The sequence below is a fragment of the Ascidiella aspersa genome, chromosome 2, assembly GCF_963924565.1.
Source record: "Ascidiella aspersa chromosome 2, kaAscAspe10.2, whole genome shotgun sequence".
Taxonomy (NCBI): Eukaryota; Metazoa; Chordata; class Ascidiacea; order Phlebobranchia; family Ascidiidae; genus Ascidiella; species Ascidiella aspersa.
In genome coordinates, this window is record NC_139448.1 from 29,333,241 (window position 1) to 29,357,170 (window position 23,930).

Below are 23,930 nucleotides of genomic sequence, written 5' to 3' on the forward strand. Positions count from 1 at the left end.
AATATTTCGATTTTGAACGATTTCTTGGAGCCACAAATAAAGTTTATAGAGCAATATTTATAACATATTTATAGTCGAAATTAACATTTTTTTAAACAATTTTTCATTATTAAAAAAATATATATTATTGTTTAACGGTGGATTGTGGCATATATGCAAGCATGTGCAAACCAAGACTTAAACAAGATATCCCGAAAATAAATTTTCGGCCCATATAATAACGGTTAAAAAGTGTAAATAACTTTTAAAAATACTTATACTGAAAATTAAAAAATACGAAAAACTATACATTTTTACATTTGTACATACAGATCAACGCCCAGATGAATCTTAGTTACTTTTACTGTAAACCAAACTTATCGTAGAAAAATCAGTTTCTTCAGTTGTACTCTGAAAGGTTACATATGACCGTCCGGACCTGCCATTCGTTAATACACATTTAAAACAACTTCCAAGGTTCTTTATACCCACAAAACAGAACCTAATCTAATCTGATTAAACAAACAGAATGCACTTTGCGATTTACTCGACTTGATTACGTTCGAACGCTCGGACGATTATGACCAAACAATACCTCAACGTTTCAGTGCGCGCAAATCCGCCATTTATGCCTGCAATATACTTACCCCATATGCCAGTCTAATCACCATATTGCTTGCGGTAAAAGTGAAATCTGTGTCGCAAAACAGTGCACCGCTGCTTTTCGGCACGGTTCACAATTGTGCCAAGGCGAGACTTAAATCTGCTTCGTTAGATTTAATGCCAAGATTATCCATAGTTTTTTCTTTTGCTCCTTGGCGTTATTTTGCCGTATCGTTATTTTTAAACTTGATTGTTTCAGTGTTTTCTGTAAATTAACATTTATTGTTTTAATTCATTACATAAATAAAAATAAACAAATACATTGTGTCACTTTTTTATTTGCATGTGAAAATACCAAGTTTTTTAGAAAAAATGACCGGATACTCCTAAATGAAAGTAAATTAAAGAACAACCTCACCTTTTTGAAGGTCCTATATTTAGCTTTAGAGGATAAACCAGTCGTCATAAAATCATAGTGATATGTGCATGCCGATTGCATTGTGATAATCGACGATGGCGATGCGACCGGATAGCAAATGTTAATTATTTACAAGGTTATCACAGCAGACAAATCCCAGTTCTGAGGGCTGCTTAACAGCACTTATGGTTAAGTGGCAATGTTGAAAGTTATCAAGTGAAGGTAAAACCTTTGGAGTTGCAATATGATCGCTTGATGTTTATGTATTTATGCTGAAAGTCTATCGATACGTTTTACAAGAGGCAGTGAGTTCATGATTGCGTGCTTTAATTGCTATAACAGTATAAACTATCGAGGAAAAAACTCAAAGATAAGCAAGCACTACAAAACGAATCTTTAAAAGCAATACTACTATCGAACGTTACTTGAACATTATGACTTAGTTGCGATTAACTTAGTCCAAAAACCTTATAAAAACATATAAAACTGGACAAAACATGGCGCCTTAATAACTTGTTCACATGGTGTGTAATACTGAATAAAACAAGTTAAGTGGGTAACTGGATGGGTAGGTTATTTACATTGGCTGGAATGCTGTATATTATGTATGCATAACGAATACATGCATATGCAAGATAACTGTAACAGTCGTTGTTAATATTAAATTTTTTGATGATGTTTTCACATTGTAGCGCCTTTAAAATTATGTAGTGTTTATAAACAAAAAAACGTATTACGTAAATTTACAGAAGGTAACCAGCGTTCGTGACGTATAACTGTTTACATAACGTTGTTGAGGTAATGGCGAAAAAATGGCTTGTCTGGGTGTTTGCCGCTATCGTACTAACTGCTGGAATTGTGATGATCAGCCTTGGCTCCAGCTACTTCGCTAAGTACGGCCCGCAAGAGACAACGTCAAGCGAAAACATGGAAGTTTCAATTGATATGGACTTTTATAGGGTAAGTGGTAAATGGTCTGGGTGGCCAGAATAGTAACAAGATATGAAACTTTAGCTTTGAGTAACAGACTTAGTCGATTGATTTAGTTTTTAGGTATGTAACTATACGCTTATGCATTAGGGTAGGCTACGCCATGATAATACAACAACCTATTTTGAAGTACCTAGCGTTTCTTCAACTTAGGGGATTTTACACAAGTTAGCTATATGTGGTTGCAAAAAAACGTTTGTTAGCTGCTTATTTTAGAAAAAGAATTTTTTCCAGAGCAGCACGTAGCTGAATTCACACAAATCAAACTATTAATTATCATCATTTAACTGTTTTAATTGTCTCTTTACACATGCTTCGAATATAAGGATGGTTTTGGCAAAACACATGTGTAAGTTATGTTTAAGCTAAACGACAAAGTGGGTAAACTTTGCTCGCAACCGTAAGTAAATAAAAAGAGCAAGATATTTTCCACACATTTTTTAAAGATATACTGTATAACGATAACTTCACAGTCTATCTATTGCAAAAAACAATCACTGAAAATTGTTGAAGCGTTAAAACGAAAAATTGTTGTCATTTCCTTGGCAATGCTTGAATCCCATGGTGTATTGCAATGTTTCTTAATCAGGTAAATGGTTTACCCAAGGGTGAATAAAATTTTTGCGGGGTCAGGGGTTGAACAAAACTAGAAAAGTTTAAGAAGCACTGGTGTATTGTGTAGCGTAGTGCCATATAGAAAATTTTTGTACATAGATCTATTACAAGCGGGGCGAAGACGTCGTTTTGTCGGCGCACCTAATCCGAAACACAACTGGAAGGCAAAGTTTGACGGCGGAAGTGGAAAGTGCAGCAGAGTGCGAAAGCGTTGCGACGATTTGCAAGAGATTCAATTTCGATGCGGACAAAGCCATGCAGCTGGAAGTAAAGGAACTGGCGGTACATGGTTGTTAAAAAAATGTTTTTTCAACCTCCTTAAACCTATAATAGTGATAAATTAACGTTACAAAGAAACGAAGGCTTATTTTCTAATTCCACAGCAGAATAACGGTATTATTTGCGCTGATGTATGTCTTCTAGCGCTATTTTGCCTATTTTGTAAAATTGTTTTAATCCACAGTCGTCGTGCACAATCGCACACTCGAGAATTCTAGTTTTGCCAACCAAAGCGATATGATTGCTATTTTTATGCTTTTTGCGAATCGATAACATCTTTGTATGAAAGAAACCACAGTATTTTTAAAGTTTCGTCTTTAAAACGTCATGTTTAGACGTAACTTGGTGACGTCACGGTACTACGCCATCTCTGAGAAAATAATGATGCCTCCACCCATACCAACAACCTAGGACAGCGCCTGGTAGGGAGATCTACTGGCTGATAACCGCATTAACTCTAGCGGCCATTGCGATAAGCTTTACAGAACGTGTCGCTTGTGTTGGTTTTGTGCAAATAAGTTTTACCCTTGCTACAGGAGTGTGCTGCAATGCATACTCAATGGCTGTTATTACATATTTGGTTCGCCTGATTCGTTTTCATGTAACGCAATCGTGTATTGTGCAATGGTGGTTATTTATAATACCGAACGTACGCCCTAAAAGGAACAAATGTCCGGCAAACCTGTACACTAGGTGTGATGCCCCGTTTTACAAGAAAATATTTAAGGTGGTGTATTACACGGTGTCCATGTTCATAGATTACCAGATATATTTGCGTATTTTTCGTCATACTATATGGGCTATCAACTCCCATGATTAATTTTGGAGATTTTATTGCGTTGTTATACTTCGTTAACTTACGTTAGTATTCTGAGATTTTCCAAATGTAGATTGTACCCGAACGGCTAACGGTGGGCAAACCCCTAAATGGGTACAAATAGAAAAATTTGGGACATCATTAATTTTAACAACGTTGTTCGGGCCACAGAGAATGATGTGGCTGGCTAGCACACGTGGGCCTAGGTTTGGAGTTCAATCAGACTGGTTAATTTAAAGTAAATACGCATTTCTTGCTCGTTAGGTAAAAAACTAATTTTGTATCTAGTAAATGTCTGTAAAAACACAAGTCAGAAATGTCAAAATCGCGCTCTCACAAATTCCTGTAAAGTTTTTTTTGCGAGAAGCAGTGGTCGATTTTCTAGGTTGAACAGTACTTTTAACCTGTGGGTCGCCACTTAATAGTAGGTCGGTTTAAGATTGTAGTAGGAATATTGATAAGATTGCGTTTAGCTTTTTACTTTTGTGCCCCAGTCTTTAGATACGTTTTGCTATCATTCGTATAAAAACAACAAAATTTGATAAAATCAAAATATTAAATCGAATGGTATGGTTATGATATTTGTTTTTATATTGCGAAAAACGGTGCATTACACCCAAAGTTTTTGCTTCTATTTTCTATAATCGCCTCGCGACACAACGGTTGCGGAGTAATGAAGTTTCAAAAACAAAAATAATGTATTTTGTATATTGACGAGACATCTTGTATTCTCAATAGTCCGAACATCCAGAAGTGACTTGCTACGAAACAACGTGGACAAGTGACAACGCTGAGCTGGAGCCGGCAGATTGCTTTCCAATGACTGACTATTGGTTTGGAGGAGCCGAAATGTATTTCCAGGACTGGCCTATTAACAGGTAACCAATATCGAACTAAGCAATACCTTTAGACACAAGAATAATCTATAGTTCCCCATTCACTAGTAAAAGTATACCGGTAGCCTTTGGAAAGGCAATTACGAAAATCAGTTGACCGAAATTGCTATGCAAGCAAGGCAAGGTTTCACCTGAGGTAAGAACTCACGACCTCGGTCACACCGGGATCGTCTCTTTACTGACTGCTGAGCTACAGAGGCTCATTGAAGGCTGATCGAGAAACAATCATGGCTCTGTCGCCTACAGCATCTCGTTCGTTGATAAGGATTCATGTTATAATCTATTTTAACTTTGTTGATGTTTGTAATGCTTAATTCATGGTTAAATAAAATCGATCGCAACTTTAAGGATGTTGGCGCAAGCAAGACTGGCTTAGAAATAATGAAGACTGGGGTGATGCGTTCGAACTCACGACCTCCCTACATTTATACTGTCACTTAAAAACTTAGCTAATGTATGACACCGTTGAATCTGGCAAATACTTTAATCGGTTCGCTTTAAAACAGCAGATACTAACAAAACTCGCGTTGCTTATTTTTGCTTTTTACAAACTAAAAGAAAGTAAAGAAACTAATGTAAAATAAGTGGTGAATGTGTATTGGGGTATTCTACCCATTGTCCAAAAAGGAGGCAGGGAGTGCCTGATGTCAGTAATTGTTTAGACCCAGTCCGTTAGGACAACCATTCTCCCATAAGGAGACGATGTCGCCAGGTAGGGGCAGAGTTGCACATCGGCAGAAAGGATAAAGCTGCGCATCGGCAGAAGGTTATTGTTTTTACCCTTTTGTTTATGGTGTAAGTGTAATGTCAGTGTGAAAAGTAGTAATTATTTAAGTATTTTACTGCCCCCCAAAAAACGATGTTACCTAGGGAAAAAATGGCAGGATGCAACCCTTAAGGGCGTTGCTTTGCGAAAACACATAACCCTTATCTGCGATCTAGCTGGAAAAAGCACATGTCGTTCTACTTGTCCGGCGATATGTATGCCAACGACCAAGAATACGGCTCGGTGCTCGAGCGCTACTGGCTCTCGTCGCGAGGTGTCGCCCTCTACGTACCCCCCGAAGTACCCCTGCACGTCAGCATAGAAGACGGCCACATTTGCGTCAAAGGTGCCGGGTGAAAACTTGAAAAATTTAGACAATATTTCGTTGTTGTTTTTTGTTGTAACTGTTTTATAATTTGATTTTATTATTTAATTTCGTTTAATTCGTTTAAACCGTTAGTTGTCAACAGGGCCGGACTAAAGGTACTTTAAACCTAAGAAACAAAAAGTAGTATCACTACCAGCCTTACAAAAATGTAACCTTAAAAAAATTGAGGGCCGAATCTTCTCAGGGCCTAAGGCTATAGCCTTAGGAGAAAATTACTCAAGTGCAATTTTTATTGCGGTTGTCATAAGCAAATTAAATCGATTGACAATAATCTAAGACTTAGCCTAGAAGCAAGACTTTTGTTATAATAAACAAAAGTAAATTATTAAGATTAAGAAAATTAGGCAAAATGGTTTGTGTCACTAGGTGGCATACGTGACCATTAAAGTTTGAAAACCACTATTTTGAATATCGATTTTTTTCTACTGCGATGCTGCTAAATTTCAGTTGTTTACATGTCATTTTTGCTTTATCAGTAGTCAGTACAAGGGTATTGTGCTGTCCAGCCCTATACCTCTTCACCAACACACACAAACATTTCCCACTTTATATTACGTTACATACAGCGTATACCTTTAACGAGGATTCGATAAAAAGTAAAAACTGCGATGAAAAGTAAATACAGCATTAAAAGCAAATCTATAATTTATTGCTTTGTTACACTACTTTGCTGCTTTCATTCACCAAAAATTGTTTCTACAGCTGTGGTTTAAACCGAATTACATTTTAAAGGTTCGTACTCTGACGTTTATTCCAAGTCTACATCGACCAATCACATGTTGCGCTACATTCTCTGCTTCGGGCAATCACCACAACAAACTCACGAGTATATACTTCAGGTTCGTTTTTTTACAGATACTTTGAAATGTTGACGGCAATAAATTATAAAGATTTGTCATCGTTTAACGAGGTGAAGGCTATATAATTTTTGCGCATATAGACTGCAAACAATTTTTTTAATTCGGATGTACGTCTTTTTGGCTCCACAACAAAATGCAAATCCATATAAGATTTAAGATGTACTATTTTTAGCCATTTACAGGGCTGAGGTTTGAACATACCCCCTCGCCAATGCAAATGCCACGTAAAGACTATAGATCGAAAAATCGACGTGAAGGATGGACCAGTCGGTTGTGAAAAATAGCACTCAAAAATAGCTCGAAAAAAAGAATGGACATTTTTTCGCCAATTCTCCCACTTACAGAAGTACTTTGCGAGACCGAGCGGTCTGCCCGACTTACGGATGATGAAGTCGCCGATTTGGTCGACGTGGGCCCAGTACAAGCAGGAGATCAACCAGAGCGTGGTGCTGGAATACGCCCGGCAAATACTTGAGCATAACTTCTCCAACTGTCAGCTGGAGATCGACGATGGGTAGGAAGTCCATGGCTGATTGGCTGTGTTTTGGAATAGTCTTCAGCTTGGGTATCCAAAAACATTGTATTTTACTCCGAAATCGGTAGCCGACATTTAGGCAAAAAGTACAATCGTCTGATGTAACTTTATTGTTAAAATGCTATTTTCTAAAAAAATGCTGTAAAAATTAACAACGCTATGGCTGAAATGTCGAAATTAGTTATTTATCTATTGGCACTGATACTCCCGACAAAAATACATCACGATACTATATCACAGCGCAAGTTAAGTATAGTTTTTCAAAAACCTTGTACTTAGTCCAAAACAGGCACTTCGGCCCATAGCTCCTGCATAACAAGTTCAAACGACGATTAAATTGGACTACGCGTTGCAACTAAATACATTTTACGGTTGCGCTACACGGTACAGCTGGTAACATTTTAGCATGTCGCTAAAAAGCTTCACTAAAATTACTTCTATTACTTAACGCATATCTGTTGCTTTCGCAGCTAAGTAATATAACACGAAAATTGTGTTGCCTTTATTTTAAAAGGTTGAGCATAATGTTTATCGAATACTTTAATATTAAGCTATCCAAATTAAAAAATAAAGTCAATCTTTGTCCCTGCGGGAAACCATTTGCATGTAGGCCCTACAATGGATTGTAAAAATACCTATTGGATACCTTTGTCAGGTACGAAACCAGATACGGAGATTTCACCTTCGACGAGCAAAAGTTTCCGAACGCGGCTGAAATGATCCGAACGCTTCACGACCTCGGCTTTCGCGTGACCACCTGGGTGACCCCGTTCGTGAACCCGCGCTCGGTAAACTTTGACCCAGGAGAGGCGGGCAACCACTTTGTCCTGAACGGCGAAACCGAAAGCACAGGATTAACCGCTTGGTGGAACGGTGTAGGAGCGACCATCGATTACACAAAGAAAGATTCCTGTGATTGGTCAGTTTTGCCATCTTTGTGAAAATACTTTAGCTGTCATTATCTTATAAATCTTCAAGAACAGAGAGTGGACCAAGATTGCCAAAATCTAGGATACTGGTTTAACACCACGGAATACTAGGGTACCAATACTAAACACTCTGAACCGATACGGCCGCATACTGTAAATCTTAAAGGTGGAATAACATAAGATAAGATTTTCACCCATGTTATGAGGGTTAGTGAGTTGTATGACACCCATATGCATGTATTGCTGTGTACTGTTTTAATTGCTAGGTGAGTGAAATATCGGGCTAAGTGATTGGAGCCGGAGGCGGGACTCGACGGATTAGATTAACGATATTCCTTAAATTCTAAGTATTGTGGTTGAGTGGACCTGCGACTGACCATCATCTCACAAACGAAAGTTACTGGAACGATAATAAGAAGTTATCATGGTCATAATTAGGGGTTTAATTGTACATTCAGATAACTGCCCGCTTTGTAACTACTGTAAAAAAATAAAAACTTATTAAAACAGTAAAAGGGTGCTTCTCAGATTAGTTCAATGACCGTTCATCGGAAATTTTTGTAAGTGGGACGAAATATCAATGTATAGTGACCAGTGTTGTTCATTTTAAAAAGACTTCCCAGTCAAGTCATTTGTAAAATAACTTAAGTCCAAGTCAAGTCTTTTCGAATAATTCCAAGTCAAGTCCTAGTCAAAGTCATCAGTTGCACAAGTCAAGTCCCAGTCAAGTCATAATTAGAGCAAGTCAACTTCAACTCATGTCCTTGTCATAAAAATAAAACGTTAAACTATTGGAATTTTTAAACTCGTATGATTATAAACAATAACTGAAATAAAAAATAAGGAAAAAGGAACATATAGCAAGCAATTTGTTTTTTGTGCAAAAATTGGACAAATAGCTCAATTTAAAAAAAAAATACTTAAAGCAATGCTGTATTTCAACCCAAGTCATTTGTTCAAAAGACTTAAGTCAAGTCAAGTCATTTAAAAACAATGACTTAAGTGCACACAAGTCATTGACTTAAGTCATTACAACACTGATAGTGACTTACATTTTACAATGTTTGATTAGCCTTAATGTAATTTGTCTCTGTATATCTCATGTTTAAAACAAGAAAAGGTCAAGATTGAATAATTTTGCAATATAAGTTCTTATTTTACATAAAGGTACGTCGACATTCTGGAGAAAGTAAAGTCGCAATACGGAGTGGATTCTTTCAAGTTTGACGCCGGTGAAATAAACTACATCACCAAAATCCCGAGTTATAAACTGGGCAAGGAAATGGACAACTTAGGGCGCTACACACAGTTCTACGCCGAGTGTGCCACCAGGTAAGGGTATATTTCGCGAGCTAACCTTTTAGGTGAGAGTATACGTCTGTGTTAAAATGTACCACACATAAACACTAGGCGAGAATGGTAAAAGGTTTTGCCCAATTTTTTGGAGTAACATATTTTATATATTTTTAGGAAAATCCAATTTTGTGCCTAAAACTAAATAAATCGAATCCCCTAGTTGGCTGGAAAAAGTGTTTTCAAATATCACATATTTTTGTTTAAATCTATTTTATTCATTTAAGATGCCTTCCAAAGTGGACTCAATGATTTTAAATTTGTGATTGTTTGAGTCATGTTATACGGAGATGTTTGAGTCATGTTATACTATTATCTTTCCCGAAGAAAACAGACGCAAACACATCCACAAACATCTACTTACTTGAACGCAGATTGGGTACTCAGATCGAGGTTCGAGCTTCTTGGAACAACCAGAACCTCCCGATCTTCGTGAGGATGATGGACAAAGACTCCAACTGGTCACGCGCCAAGGGTTTGAAGACCCTTATACCCACAGCCCTGACGTTCAGTTTGCTAGGCTACCCTTACGTGCTGCCTGACATGATCGGAGGTGAAACACTTAGTGGCGACATCGAACTTCTATGGTGTTATGAATAGGATGTCCGCAAATATTTTTCGCAGTGCGCAAGAATATTTTAAGACTGATTTAGCAGGGGCCCGCGGCAGATCAACGTATGCCGTGAAAATTTTAGTGATGACGTCACAAAGAATTTTACTGCGCAAATGTCTTGTCTGGCTGCGCAATTGCGCAGTTGCACACCTTAGAGGGAACACTGGTCCGGTGATTTTTGCCAAGTTGCAGTATCGGCATATTCCTCCTATCCTACGCAGGGTGGTAATACGAGCACATTAATTTGTTTATATTACAACCATTGTTTGTGTTGAACAGTAAATTTAGCAGATAGGAAACCTTTACCAATCAATTTTACTTCGTTTTTAAGTTTCGACTTAACAGCATTAGACATTACCTTAACACGTTTCATTTTATCGATTAAACAAGAGTAGGCCTTGTAACGTATAGTAAGTGATTTGCTAAACAAGATGATGTTGTTGGTGTTGGAAACTTTTGAAACACGGTGTAAATGCATGTAAAAATCGAATGCCTAACTTGATAGATACAGGCCGGGCCATATCTGCATCCTTTATGTTATTAAATTAAAACGATTTTGTGCTTTTTGTGCCCGACAAACAAAATTGATTGGTTGTAGGATAGATAACCTATATGCCTCGCGAAATTGCAAAACGAAGTCCCCAATCGTTTTCAGGTAATGGATACGAAGCTGGATTTCTCGAAACCCAACTTCCTGAGCGCGAGCTCTTCATCCGCTGGCTCGAGATCACGGCCTTCCTCCCCGCCATGCAGTTTTCCTTCACGCCCTGGCAGTACGATGACGTCACCGTTGACGTAGCGCGCAAATACGTCACACTTCACGAGGAAGTCATCTTCCCGGAAGTAAAGCAAGCGTCGGAAGATTACGTAAACGGTAAGAGTGGTCTGGGTCCGGTTCGTCCAATCTGGTGGGTGACACGTGATGACGTCACCGCGTTTCGAATCGATGACGAGTTCATGGTCGGTGACGTCTACTTGATCGCCCCGGTGGTGGAGAACGCCACCCGGTGGCGGGACGTGTATCTTCCGGGCCCGAAGTTCCGCGACGGATCGAGGATGATCGTGTGGGAAGATCAGCTGAGAGGAGGAGATCCGGTCCCCGGAGGAACCTTGCTGAGAGATTACCGAGTCGAGTTGGAAGAGGTTTCCTGGTGGAAGCTTACTTTGATTTGATTTCTTGATTTGTTAAACTCGTGGATGATCTCGCAATGTAAGGTTACATTTATCGTTTTTGACTCTTTCGGGAACCGCTTGGAAAGTCTTCTATTTCTAAGCTTGCAAGTAAGCTTTTGTTTAAATTATGTGTTTAACTTAATTTTGATTTAACTTAAAATTTTACTTCTCATTGTTTTTCGTGTCATAAGAATATCTTTTGTCAAAATATGTTACTGCTTACCGTTATTCGCCATTAAACTTAACTGTTAAAGAGCCTGCTAAAATCTAAGCGAAGAAATATAAAATTCTTCGTAACACAGTCCGACAATCTTATATTTGCGCCATAAAGAGAAAACGTTTTTTTTAACTGCAGAACCTGTCTCCAGATGTAAGAAACAATTAAAGACTCATTGCAATTTCCCACTTCACGGAAATCGTTAGTAAAACGCTAAAGATTTACACGTTGTGAACTGGGCAAAGCGTTAAATTTGCAAGTAACAAACGCCATTTCTCTCTTGGGGTTTATTCTGCAAAATTCCGTACACATAACCTAAACAAACAATGTTATTTGTAGGGCGTTGTTTTGTTTTCCGATACCATGAACAGATTAATGTTAAACTTTTAGGATAAAATGTGATAAGTTCGTTTTTCGGGTAATAAAAAATGTAAAAAAGTAAGTTTTTTATTTGTAAGAACAAAAAAATGGAAAGGATAAAAGCGGTAAGGTAAACAATACAGCAGATTTTACACTTTTTTTATGTTCCCAAGCTGGTTATGACTTAAGAATAGGACGATTATTTTTTGACATGTCAAAAAAAGTCAAAAGTATGTCAAAATTTACACTTCAGGTCAAAATTTGTTAAAATTATTTCAAGTCAGAATCGAATAAACATGCACATAAATTCTTTAGAAAATGAAAAAAAAACTACAAGTCATCTTTTTAAAATTGTCGTTCAGTTTTTGATGTTTTGGTTTATATTCAACAACATTTGAACTGTACTGTACTATATCTTTATTAAAGCAAATATGGTATATAAGCGAGAAGAATTAACCAAGGCTTCTCTGATTTGGACAAATGTATTGAACAGTAGTTTCTGTCTTTTTTCGCTTGTGATTTGGAATTGTCTATTTCCTGTTTCAAAAACTGGGCCTACATTTTTCTAATTTGGCATTTTTATAGTTGTTTAACTGAGTATTTTCATGAGTTTTGCATAAACCCGAAAAATAACTGATTTGTGTTGGACCGGTAATCAGTAAAACATCAAAAATTTACGACGCCAAGACACACTAATGCAGTACGTTAACAACAAGAGGTTATATAAATGAATGTATTTTTAACAGGTCGAAATTTTGTCAAAATAAATTATTCCTCGGTCCAAATTTGTCAAAATTATAATTTTTTAGGTCAAAATTTCCAATTTTTTTGGTCAAAAAATAATCGCCCTAATTTGTTTTAATCATGAATGGATCTAATTCAAACAGCTCGATTGTAAATTCACCATAAAATAGCAACGCTGTGAAAAGTTTAGCTTAAACTCCAGTTCTTGAAAATATAACTTCTATGTTTTGTGACGTTATACCTGCGTACGTTAGCATTGTGCCATTCTGAGGAGAAACTCGTTGAAACGATTTTAACCAAGCGGTCGACGTCAGTTCCTATCAAAAAGTAATATAATTATAACTGAACAAAAATGCCTAAAACTTACTTTGCAAACAAAAAATAAATGCCAACAACAATACCAGTATTTACACTTTGTTACGTCACGCCAAATTTTGCCACAAGGAGTTACAGTAACGTGTTGTGGCCAAATAATTAACAAACGGTCGGGTGAATCTTATATTTAATTGAAAATCAATAGATTTTTAACACATACAGTGCTTGTAATAAGAAATGGGCGATGAACAATTTTATTGCAAAAGGGCACGGCTACGCTTTTTTTATTAAGAACCGCTGCAGTAAATCCACAACATTAATAAACAAAACCAAATATAAAGATAATGAACTGTTTACATTTTATTGAAGAAACATAAGCTACATGCAGCTACAGCTAACCTTTAGGATATTTTGTTTTATTATAACTCACTAAGTTTGCGATAATAACTTTGGTATTGATACATTGTTGGTGATAAATTGGTCGATAACCTCCTTGAAAAGGTTTGTATTACTTCAAATTCCCTTTCTGTGCTCTTCCACCAGTCAACCTCTCTTGTCATCAGAATAATCTAGTGCAGAAGTTACACGTTATTGCGTTCAAACCTAAAACATTTAACTCTCTACCTGGTTGTCCTATATTTTCTTTTGACTCAGTCTTTAACTTTGATAATATACTTGTAATGTAGCTTTTATATTAAAGGTAACACATCTCAGAACTTAAAATAAACAAAACTATGTGATGTTCATAACTTCTTTATGACGTCATGTTTAGATGTAACTTTGTAGCGTAACGTTATTACGTAACTCTGTGTCGTCATCTCTGAAACAATCATGTACCATCCACCCAATTAAAAATCCTGAATCCGCGTCTGTAAAGGACTTGGCAACTAATTCACCTTTCTTTTAAGATGGCTTAGTTATATTTAGTGGTTAACTCGTATAATTTCTTAATTTACTTTCTAAGGTAAAATCCTTGCGGTTAGATCACTAAAAAGTATTGGAACAACACTGAACTTTCCGGGCACCATAAATACCGTTGTAGTGAAGAAAAAGTGACCACATCGTGTCAGGTATCGGCTCCGATCCGATAATATTGGACATGTTGAACTACAGCTGGCCGTCTAAGCAGAACCAAACTCCCGTTACAGGTTTAAGATAGAGCGGTTTTGGAATAGGTGGGATCTCGCTTGTGTATTGCGTGAGCAAGCATTAATAAATGGTCGGATTCAGCCGGTTCTATAAAACCGTCTGACGAAATTTTATGAGATCAGCGAGCCGGTTATCATTTTTGCATCTTATCTAATACACCGATTTTTGAGATACAAGTGGCTCACGTGTTTATTTTTCAAAATGCATCTGAGCGTGACTGGTCACTCAAAACTCATAATTATTACCCTTGAATCGGAGAAGGCCCTGTGGATTTCATCCCAAAAGAAACATCCCGGCACGTCGGCAACGGCGTCCACGTTGGAAAACACTGTAGACGAAAGTCTTCGGTGCTTCCTCCCGCCTTGAAGATCCCCTCTCACTGTAATCCGAGGTAGTTGTATTGCTCAAAAAAACCGTACACTTCGTACCCAAGTTCGCTTGGAACAGCCGCCATTGTCTTGGTGCCGGTCTTGCACGTTCCAGCGCATATCACCATCATTATTCTTTCGGATTTCTTGCAAGCGAACCTATAACGTAAAGCTGCAATATAAATCAACTTGCAGGATAGATTTAAATATAACATGAACGAATGACAAGTTAACTTGTTTTGGCCCTGTTATTCTTTTACAACTCGGCTAGGATCTTTGTGCACTGTGATTGTTTTGAGACCTTGACTTGACTCAAACCTCAAGTATCTAGGTGATGCCTGTAATCCTGTAGAGAAGTTGTTCCCACTCTATATCGGTTTAGGAGATTCTACAGAAAAGTTAAATACGCGATTGTTTTGGGGGCTGTAATTTTATACAAACAATCTCTAGTCTAGAAGCTTGCCCATAGAGCAAAAATTTAAATACTATAGAATCAAAAATAACTCTCGGCAGCTTGAGCCATAAAAACGACAACCTGGTTGGGGACAACTGCTGTGTCTCTTCAATATTCAGCCCTAAATGACTATGTTAAATAGAGACCAGCCTATCTTAATAAATAGAATCCCAAAGCAACTCAAGTTTCAATTGCCCACTCTTGCTCATTACACATGTTTGCATTTAAACTATAACTTTTCAACTTCCTTTTTACACTACAATTTCAAAATCAAAACAAACTTTGTTTTAATCTAAACAGCACAAATTAGGCGCACACAAAATCTCAATAAATAAATAAATCTAAACGAAAATCAAGAAACAAGCTTAAGCTTCCACCAGGAAACTTCTTCCAGCTCGACTCGGTAATCTTTCAGCAAGGTTCCTCCCGGTACCGGATCTCCTCCTCTCAACTGATCTTCCCACACGATCATCCTCGATCCATCGCGGAACTTCGGGCCCGGAAGATACACGTCCCGCCACCGGGTGGCGTTCTCCACCACTGGGGCGACCAAGTACACGTCACCGACCATGAACTCGTCATCGATTCGAAACGCGGTGATGTCATCACGCGTCACCCACCAGATTGGACGAACCGGACCCAGGCTGCTCTCGCCGTCTACATAATCTTCCGACGCCCGCTTTAGCACCGGGAAGATGACGTTCTCGTGAAATGTGACATACTTGCGCGCTACGTCAACGGTGACGTCATCGTACTGCCAGGGCGTGAAGGAAAACTGCATAGCGGGGAGGAATGCGGTGATCTCAAGCCAGCGGATGAAGAGCTCGCGCTCAGGAAGTTGGGTTTCGAGAAACCCCTTTTTGTAGCCGTTTCCTAGGGATAATTTGCACACACAATGTACTTTTTAAAACTTGCAGTAATTATTTTTAACGAAAAAATATTTACTTTTTGGTACTGAATAATTTATGCAAATACAAACTTTTGGAACGAACAAACTTTTTGCAAAATCTACAACTAATTGCAATAATGTCAAACCAAGACTGGTATATCTTTTCTCTTCTGCCTATTTCGGGGTACTACCAATTTGTTAAAAAACGATACCTTATGACTAAATTCAAAATAAACTAGAAAGCAATAGTTAAATGTTATGTGAATGATGAAACAGTCTCTTTTGAATAGCGTGATCTCTTATTTAACAATTTTAAAATATGTGTCGAGACCCTTAGCAAAAGGTAAAAATTCACCAAGGGAACACGAATAAGTACCTTCAGAAGAAGTAGATTAATACTGTTTCATCTATTCCTTTACTACACGTATCACCAGTATTGTTACTAGTCATTTTGAAATGAATGGAGTCCCAGTCAGGTAAGTGGCAAAATAGCTTAAGTTCAAGTCAAGTCATTCCCAACAAATAACAAGTCCAAGTTCAAGTTATTGCTAAAGCAAGTCAGTTTTCCGTCAAGTCACTAGCAACAAAATCAAATACTTAAATTTAAATATGCCATTGCATTGTTTCACCTAACAACCCCAATACAAAACAAATAGCAAGCAAATTGATATCCGACAATTGACTCACCTGTACAAAAAGGGGTCGCCTGCACAAAAGACTTGCGTCAAGTGAAGTTATTTTACTCCAAAGACTTAGTTTTTCAGATGGGTCATTTCAAAACAAAGACTTAAGTGCACTTCAAAAAAGTCAATAAGCCATGGCAACACTACATATCACCTTTATATTCTATAGTAATCGTCATTTGAGTCTCTACCTCCGATCATGTCAGGCAACACGTAGGGGTAGCCGAGCAAACTGAACGTCAGGGCTGTGGGGATGAGGGTCTTCAAACCCTTGGAGCGTGACCAGTTGGAATCCTTGTCCATCATCCTCACGAAGATCGGGAGATTCTGGTTGTTCCACGAGGCTCGGACCTCGATCTGAGTACCCAATCTGCGTGAAAATAGGGATAAAAGCTAAAAACGTATAACACATAAACCTAACGTTTATATTAGTCGAATCAAGACGATTTTGTCGGTCGAACTTTAGTTCGAACTATTTTATTACCGAGGGCAGTTCATTTTTTGGTCAGCGTAACTGTTAAATTATAATGACGTTGAAGTGATGTAAAATCCTTTTTTAGAGTAAGCAAACATATTTTCATTTAGTCTTAATGATGCTTGTTTTACAGCTTGCGTACAAGGGTGGCTTGTATATGCGTACTTATTTAAATGTTAAGAGTATATTTTTTTCATTGTGAACCGAATTTTTAAAGCAATGCGATCCTATATTATTATAAGAAAGCAAAAAGCTTTGCCAGGTGAAAACGTTTAAGGATCACCAATTAAAACTATGGACACATCAGATTCAATTTGAACAGTTTAAAATTATAAAGAGTTTTCAACATGATGATGAAGCGAGGCGCTTCTGTATAGCGTGTTCGTGTTCCGTGGAAAAGACGTTACATTTTCTTAGTCTATTAGCTTTTACTCTGCCGCAAAAAAGAAATAAGTTTGACGTAGAGAACAAAAATTCGAAACCAGAACTCGACAGTCTAAACTACGAGTTTCTAAAGCTATAACGTTCGCATTTTGTACTAAGCTCATTATATAAACGCTTCGTATCTCTTTACTACCTCGCAACACATTCCGCGTATTGCTTTGTGTAGAAACTGGGATTCTCCAACTGTGCTTTGGTCTCGTACTCGGGGATGGAAACCACGAACCCGATCTCACCCGCATCGAACTTGAACGAATCGACCAAGTATTCGTCCTGGATGTCTTCCAAGTGATCCACGTACCTACATTTAGTTATCTGTTTTACATGATAAAAGTGTGTAGCCTATATCACAACGACAACGCTGGGCTGTGTATGGAATGAGCAACTGTTTATTCGAGCGGGGCAATCCGGAATAAGAAAAATAAACAGATTAAAATATCAAGTTTTAGCTGAATATTCTTCCTTGGTTTACATGCCATTGGGTCGTTTTATCTATAAATGAGTTCGATAACAGCCATCTGGTAAAAAGGTAAATAGGTAATTCTATTGTTCTTTGCACAACCAACGCGGCCTTTTCGGTAATGTTTCAAATGGACAATAAGCTGCCTGTAATGCGCTATCCTGATATTACCTAGTCAGAGGACCTTTAATAAATCTGACCCAGGTATGATGTTGCAAAGTATGTAGGTTGCAATGACTTAAGTCCATAACTTGATTAAAGCTTAAGTCCAATTTTGAGTAAAATAACATCGTCTCTGTTTTTAAATGACCTAACTTGGCCTCAGTCTTTTGGGCATAATGACTTGGGTTAACTTAAGTTTTGTGGACAAATGACTTAGGCTGAAATGAACTGTTGTTTGTTAGCAATTTTCTTTATAAATATTCGGTTTTAACTTAATTTGAAGTTGACTTGCTCAAAATATGATTTGATTTGGACTTGCCTTGGGAAAAGTATTTTATAAAGACTTGATTACAACACTGCAAAGCACCTGCTATCAATATTTCGGAAAGCTTATTCATTAAAAACATAGTATCGCCCAGTTCAGTTTATGTCAAATACTAGGGTCCCTCAGTTTTGATGCACAAACAAATGCTGAAGAAAATAGCGTCAAATGAATAGTCAATTTACCAGTCACAGGCAGCGGGATTGGTAAAATCGATTGCGGAACCTTTTCCGTTCCACCAGGTTGTGATTCCCGCTTTCTCTTCCAAGCCACTGCGAATAAAGTAGCCGTGTTCCTCGCCGACCTGGTAGTTCTCCGAGTTCGGGTTCACGAACGGCGTCACCCAGAGCGTGACGCGAAAGCCGAGCTCGCGCAGTGTTCGCGACATTTCGCGCGCGTTCGGGAACTTTCGCTCGTCGAACGTGTGGTCGCCGTAGGCCACTTCGTACCTGTTAAGCCGGTGAAAATAAAGCGATAAAAGTAGGAAGTAAATGGGCAATGTAGTTTAGAAAACACTTTTCTAAACATTTAAGGCTCTATGATTCATCAAACTGGAAAAATAAAAACGGATCCTTGTGATTTGTTGTATGGTGTTTAGACTAGCGATAGCTTGCATTTTGTTTATATATTTAATATTTATGTTCAGGAGCTACATATTAAAACAATTATGTAGTTTCAATAATTTTGGTTAACGCCTTATAAAATATCTCTCCACCCATTTCTTTACCGACTTTAATGTTTGAATATTTACGTTTCAAAATAATGACTTGACATTAAATTACGTTTTTGACGCTGATTTGAAATAGAGACTTGTTATTTTTTATTCTATATTTTGAAAACGACTGACTTGGACATCGGCTAATTTACAAATAAATTGACTTGAGACCGTTTCAAAGCGACTTGTTTGCAACGCTAGATTCCCATTTACCCGTCGTCGATCTCCAGCTGACAGTTGGAGAAGTTGTGCTCAAGTATTTGCCGGGCGTATTCCAGCACCACGCTCTGGTTGATCTCCTGCTTGTACTGGGCCCACGTCGACCAAATCGGCGACTTCATCATTCGTAAGTCGGGCAGACCGCTCGGTCGCTTCAGGAAAGTCTTCAACAAAGAGTTAAACACGAGAATTGCGTTCCTTATATATAGCTTAAGACTGCAGAGATGACCGATACTTAAAATTTCACTCCGATACCGATACCAGATATTTTGGACACGAAGTTTGGCGATCCTATCCAATAACAAATGACGTCATTACTATACAATCAAATTAGAGAAAATTTAAACTTTAAAAGGTAAATTTTTTAAGTTATCAAGCCAAAACTTACTTCAGCGTTAACACATTCAGTTATCTTCAGACCTATAGGCATTGTTTTAAAAAGGTTCATACCTTTCACAATGTAATCGCTGTGTGTAATTGCAAATAATGGCTGAAATTCTTGTATTAATTTGGTATCGGATCGGCACCGATGCCGCCCTAGTATCGGACGAGTCCATACTACCACGATACTACCACGTCGCATCGGGCATCGGCTCCGATCCGATATTATCGGACATTCACTTCACAGAACTATACCTAAAAAGTGGTCATGTGGTCACACGACACAGAACTATACCTAAAAAGTGGTCATGTGGCCACAATTATGGTCCTTATTTTAGGAATGTTTTTTAAAAATTTGTGATATCCGTGAATATCCTTGAATAAATTCAATAACGGATGTTGGTGCAATTTATCTGCAATAATTACGTATATACCTACAATGTAATGTTAGCATACAATCTGATTAACTGTAAATTTGGACATAATAGTGCGTTTCGACTGATGAAGGATGTGTTTAGTTACTGTGGATTTTTGTTAAATGAATAGAAGAAAACGAATTTTAATCACTTCCAGTTTAGTTTTCTTGGCAGCTTACCTCTAGCATGTACTCGTGAGTGGTTTGCACTTGCCTAGAGAAGCAGGTCGTGTACTTCAACCAGTTGCCTCTCTGTGACTTGTAACCGTCGGTAGAGGAACCTTAAAAGGTTGTAAAATTGCGTCACTGTGTTTTCAAGAACTGCTGTAAAAGAGCATCCTGTCACGAAAAATTTTAAAATAGCATAAAGATTCGCTTCAATTAAAATAAGTTTATGTCGTAAATATTAGGATCAGGGGCGGATCCAGGCTTGCACGACGTCTTAGCTCCCCTAAACTATATTTTTGCCTTTTTTACCTACAAAATCGCTTCGAGCAAACTTATATGGCTTTGTTGTATGTATTAACTCGTTTAGGGGGAATCTTTTCATTGAAACTGATTGTTTCGCGCTTCAGTAACGTTTTCGCACAAAAGGATAAACGCACTGTATGTTTGACTTTCGACGTGGTTAATGTTTAGCTATATATTCAAAGACCCACATAGCTTGTTACCCAAAATCATCTTGATCAATGTCATTATATCAAGTAATGTTCCAATATTAATCGTGTGCCCAAAGCGTCACGCCTCCTTGTATATTAAACATTTTGGCAAACTTAAGTGAAAGAGAAGAGACCTAATTTCAGTTGAGCATTTTCGCACGAGTTCGACCGGGAACAGAAAGTTTCTTTTCGTGTTGGCCGCTTCCGTACAAACGTAAACGCTATTGCGATCCTGTGTTTGTGGTAATGTAAAGTGGCAGTAAAATTGAGTTATGTACCCGGATACAGATATTCACTTTCCACCTGCTTTTAGTGATTTGCTTAAAACCGGAGATTTAAATCGCTTCTGACCAGAGAAGTTTTACTTCACACTCGAAGACGATATAAATTATGTAACGTAATACACAGAGAACATTTTTTTTTACAAATTAAAACAAAATCGAGCTGTTAGATTAAACAGCTTAAACAAATAGATATTAACAAAACATTTTTTTAAAAGCCTAAAACTCTATAAAAGAAGTAGCATATCAAAACAATTCATATAAAACCGTCACCTTTAAGGCAGATGTGGCCTTGCTCAATGCTGACGTGTAGAGGCGCTTCTGGGTCGACGAATATCGCGAAACCGTTGGACGAGAGCCAATAGCGTTCGATCACCGGCCCGAAAGACTGGGGCAGGTCATAGTTGTCATGTGAGAGGTAAGGGGCCATCGGCTGAGTCCAACTGTGGGTAAAACGTATTAAACACGTGGCAAAGTGTTTTCATCGTTTTGCGTACAACAATTACACACAGTCAACTATTAATTATATCAAACACACGACCACTATTAGCCTATTAGGGCCTATCTCCTTGGTACCACAATTCTATGATTTAAAGTGTATGGCACTATTTGTTACAAGTTTAAGGGGCTCTTGACGTCATATCGAAAGAAGGTAGAATATTTCGATTTTTACTAAAAGCCAGTTATGGTCCAAATAAACCGGTACTTTCATTTATAACAATATATGATAAAATTGATAAGACAATAAAGGTTAAGTTTTTTTTATCAAACGTTCTATCGTGAAAACAGTACAATTAAACATACAGTCGGTGGTGTCACTAAGTTACCTCAAGTAAAGACGCCTATTTTCGAAATCCGGCCCGCTTTTATTATTACCTTTTATCAGTATTTTACCAGGTCAAGCCGGTGGAGTTTCAGTAGCTTACAGCGCGTTGACCAAACATTGCCAAAACCAAAAATATGGGTGAATGCTGGTATGAACGGTATTGCTTTTACCTGTTAATAGGCCATGTTTGGTTAGACATTTCGGCCCCTCCAAACCAGTAACTCTCTGTCATCGGAAAACAGTCGACTGGCGTGAGATTATCGTTGTTGCTCAACCACGTTGTTTCGTAGCAGGTAACTTCGTCGCTGTCCGTCTGTATTTATGTAAGCCGTTTTTCCACAGGTCTCCAGAATAATCTAATGTTCCTTCACAGCTTTTTCGGTCTATTCGGGTGACCAATTTAAGCCTAAAGCGTTCTGCGAATTTCTGCATTTTTTAAAACCATGTTGTAAGAATTTGAAATGCGGTCGTTTTGAAACACTTGGCAACACAGGACAGTAATAAAACAACTGGGAGGCTGATTGTTTACAGTTCACACAAAGGCCACAGTGAACACATAACACATTTAGACAAGGAAAAAGAGGTTATTCGTGCAATACTTTTCAACAATTGGGTTACTGTTTGCAATATTTATGCACAAGTTATAGTTTAAGCCAGGGGCTCAGACAGGGGTGTACAACTCAAACATGCTGGCGTGCCAATTTTTATGTTATAACTTCTTCCCGTGCCAAAGTTTGGAAACTAATTCTTTTTAAATAAAAGCGCCTTTTCACTTAAAATAAAAACGTTTATTTACACATGAAAAAATTTTTTTTATTCAGGTAAACCATTCATAATTGACCAAACTGCTTCTTTGCAAACGTTTGTTTTTAGCCAAACTCTGAAGAATGATTGTAAGATGTGTACTGGAAATGCGCATTACTGCATCTAAGTTATCGCGATTTCTCTTTTTTAGAGAGGGAGGGGGCTTGTGTGACACATTTGGCCGCGTGTTGGACAACCCTGGTTTAAGCATATCAATCGAGGGTTGAAATTGTAAGAAAAATTATACCTCTGGTTCATAAATTGCAAAATCCATGCTTTGCCCATCATAACGCATGACTGCGCACAGCGCCTCGTCACCTTCGCATTCGATAAGTGTGACGTCACTGGGAAACATTGTGTCTCTTCCATCAGGTGAACGCGACAGCCTCGAAATAAAATATCTGCTCTCCGGTATGTCGGTTCTGACGTAAATAATCTAGAAACAAAACTATGGTTGACATTTTTAATGTTAAGGTGCGAAAAAACAGCTCTTTTTATGTGCGAGTGTCCTGGATAAAAACCTTAAGTAATACTGCAAAGTATTAGGTTAAAAAGCGCTATAGTTCATCAGTTCTCCATATACGAAGCCTAAAATAAGGGTCTAACCAACGCAGGGTTTCCCAACCTTTTTTACACGGTGGCCCCCTTTGAAAGTTTTGATAAATCAATGTCTCCCCCCCCCCCCCCTTTTGCCGACCTTTTGAAAAAAAGTAACGTCCTTTTAATTAAAAAAACGTTTATACAGTAACTGGTAGTTAGGATGATAAAATATTAATAAATCTAAAAGTTAAACAAAGAAAGTAAACTCAAGATGACATCTAGATTGTGAATCCCTGGTCTAATGACAATTAGATTTCGCAGCAAACATTATTTTTGAGAAGAAGTTAGTACAAGTTGTATATAACACAAAGCGATGAGTGCACGACGGCACGTGCCGTATGACATCATGGCTTTGTCTAGGTCTCTAGGATATATAATTTTACCATTTCGGTAACGCAAATAAACGAAAGTTTAATTCGCAACCTAGATGAATGGGTATTTTAAACATTTATTTGAGTTGAAAGGCAGCCTTCTTACCGTCATATCGTCGTTGTGAAACTCGATCCCGTAATGTGTCTGAGGGGAATCCGGCTGCAAAAAAACGTGACGGACCATCAATATCAACAGAAACGAGCATGTCTCTGCTGACTTCAAGCCTAATGGTCTTTTCATTGCGATTTACCTAAGCCTAACCGGTCTGCAATAAAAAAGCAGTGTAAGCTACGCTAGATTTGTTATTTTGACTCTGCCGTACACAAAGGTTCAAAAAGTTACAACATATCGTTTGCGGTGGTAGCTGTTCTTATCTACAGTAGGCTACTGCGTTTTTCGCTTGTG

At 37.9% G+C, this 23,930-nt stretch overlaps 3 protein-coding genes and 1 non-coding gene across 4 annotated transcripts; 1 reads left to right on the forward strand and 3 right to left on the reverse strand.

The window, feature by feature from the left end:
* Positions 1-1,801: 1,801 nt before the first annotated feature.
* On the forward strand, positions 1,802-11,214 carry LOC146164749 (alpha-galactosidase MYORG-like). Its single transcript, XM_083380813.1, has 10 exons — positions 1,802-1,960; positions 2,705-2,887; positions 4,440-4,579; positions 5,540-5,709; positions 6,484-6,590; positions 6,956-7,125; positions 7,802-8,065; positions 9,243-9,407; positions 9,803-9,981; positions 10,697-11,214. Exons 1-10 carry the CDS (start codon positions 1,802-1,804, stop codon positions 11,212-11,214), a joined length of 2,055 nt encoding a protein of 684 aa, XP_083236939.1.
* Positions 11,215-11,562: 348 nt separating this feature from the next.
* Positions 11,563-11,681, reverse strand: LOC146164750 (U5 spliceosomal RNA). Its single transcript, XR_014494625.1, has one exon. It is a non-coding gene; the product is annotated as a U5 spliceosomal RNA (small nuclear RNA).
* Positions 11,682-15,173: 3,492 nt separating this feature from the next.
* LOC146164751 (alpha-galactosidase MYORG-like) lies at positions 15,174-20,679 on the reverse strand. Its single transcript, XM_083380814.1, has 7 exons — positions 20,643-20,679; positions 20,164-20,264; positions 19,182-19,351; positions 18,439-18,702; positions 17,446-17,610; positions 16,585-16,763; positions 15,174-15,694 (listed from the first exon to the last, which is right to left on the reverse strand). The coding sequence occupies exons 1-7, from the start codon at positions 20,677-20,679 to the stop codon at positions 15,174-15,176; spliced, it is 1,437 nt and encodes a 478-aa protein (XP_083236940.1).
* A 500-nt stretch (positions 20,680-21,179) lies between these two features.
* Positions 21,180-23,769, reverse strand: LOC146164752 (alpha-galactosidase MYORG-like). The gene is made up of 4 exons (XM_083380815.1): positions 23,631-23,769; positions 22,801-22,989; positions 21,920-22,062; positions 21,180-21,366 (listed from the first exon to the last, which is right to left on the reverse strand). Exons 1-4 carry the CDS (start codon positions 23,763-23,765, stop codon positions 21,180-21,182), a joined length of 654 nt encoding a protein of 217 aa, XP_083236941.1. The 5' UTR covers positions 23,766-23,769.
* Positions 23,770-23,930: the final 161 nt, after the last annotated feature.

What these genes read in the sequence shown, in the direction of transcription:
- LOC146164749 (XM_083380813.1), top strand. Translation starts at nt 1,802, where the DNA reads ATGGCGAAAAAATGGCTTGTCTGGGTGTTTGCCGCTATCGTACTAACT. An exon ending in TGGAAGTAAAGGAACTGGCG is followed by an intron (nt 2,888 to 4,439) that starts GTACATGGTTGT and finishes TATTCTCAATAG; the next exon opens with TCCGAACATCCAGAAGTGAC. An exon ending in AAGAAAGATTCCTGTGATTG is followed by an intron (nt 8,066 to 9,242) that starts GTCAGTTTTGCC and finishes TTTTACATAAAG; the next exon opens with GTACGTCGACATTCTGGAGA.
- LOC146164752 (XM_083380815.1), bottom strand. Translation starts at nt 23,765, where the DNA reads ATGAAAAGACCATTAGGCTTGAAGTCAGCAGAGACATGCTCGTTTCTG. An exon ending in TTGCAATTTATGAACCAGAG is followed by an intron (nt 22,063 to 22,800) that starts GTATAATTTTTC and finishes ACATAAATACAG; the next exon opens with ACGGACAGCGACGAAGTTAC. An exon ending in CAAACATGGCCTATTAACAG is followed by an intron (nt 21,367 to 21,919) that starts GTAAAAGCAATA and finishes TTTTACCCACAG; the next exon opens with TTGGACTCAGCCGATGGCCC.
- LOC146164751 (XM_083380814.1), bottom strand. Translation starts at nt 20,679, where the DNA reads ATGACATTGATCAAGATGATTTTGGGTAACAAGCTAT. An exon ending in CTCACGAGTACATGCTAGAG is followed by an intron (nt 19,352 to 20,163) that starts GTAAGCTGCCAA and finishes TCTTTGTTGAAG; the next exon opens with ACTTTCCTGAAGCGACCGAG. An exon ending in CAGCTGGAGATCGACGACGG is followed by an intron (nt 18,703 to 19,181) that starts GTAAATGGGAAT and finishes CCGGCTTAACAG; the next exon opens with GTACGAAGTGGCCTACGGCG.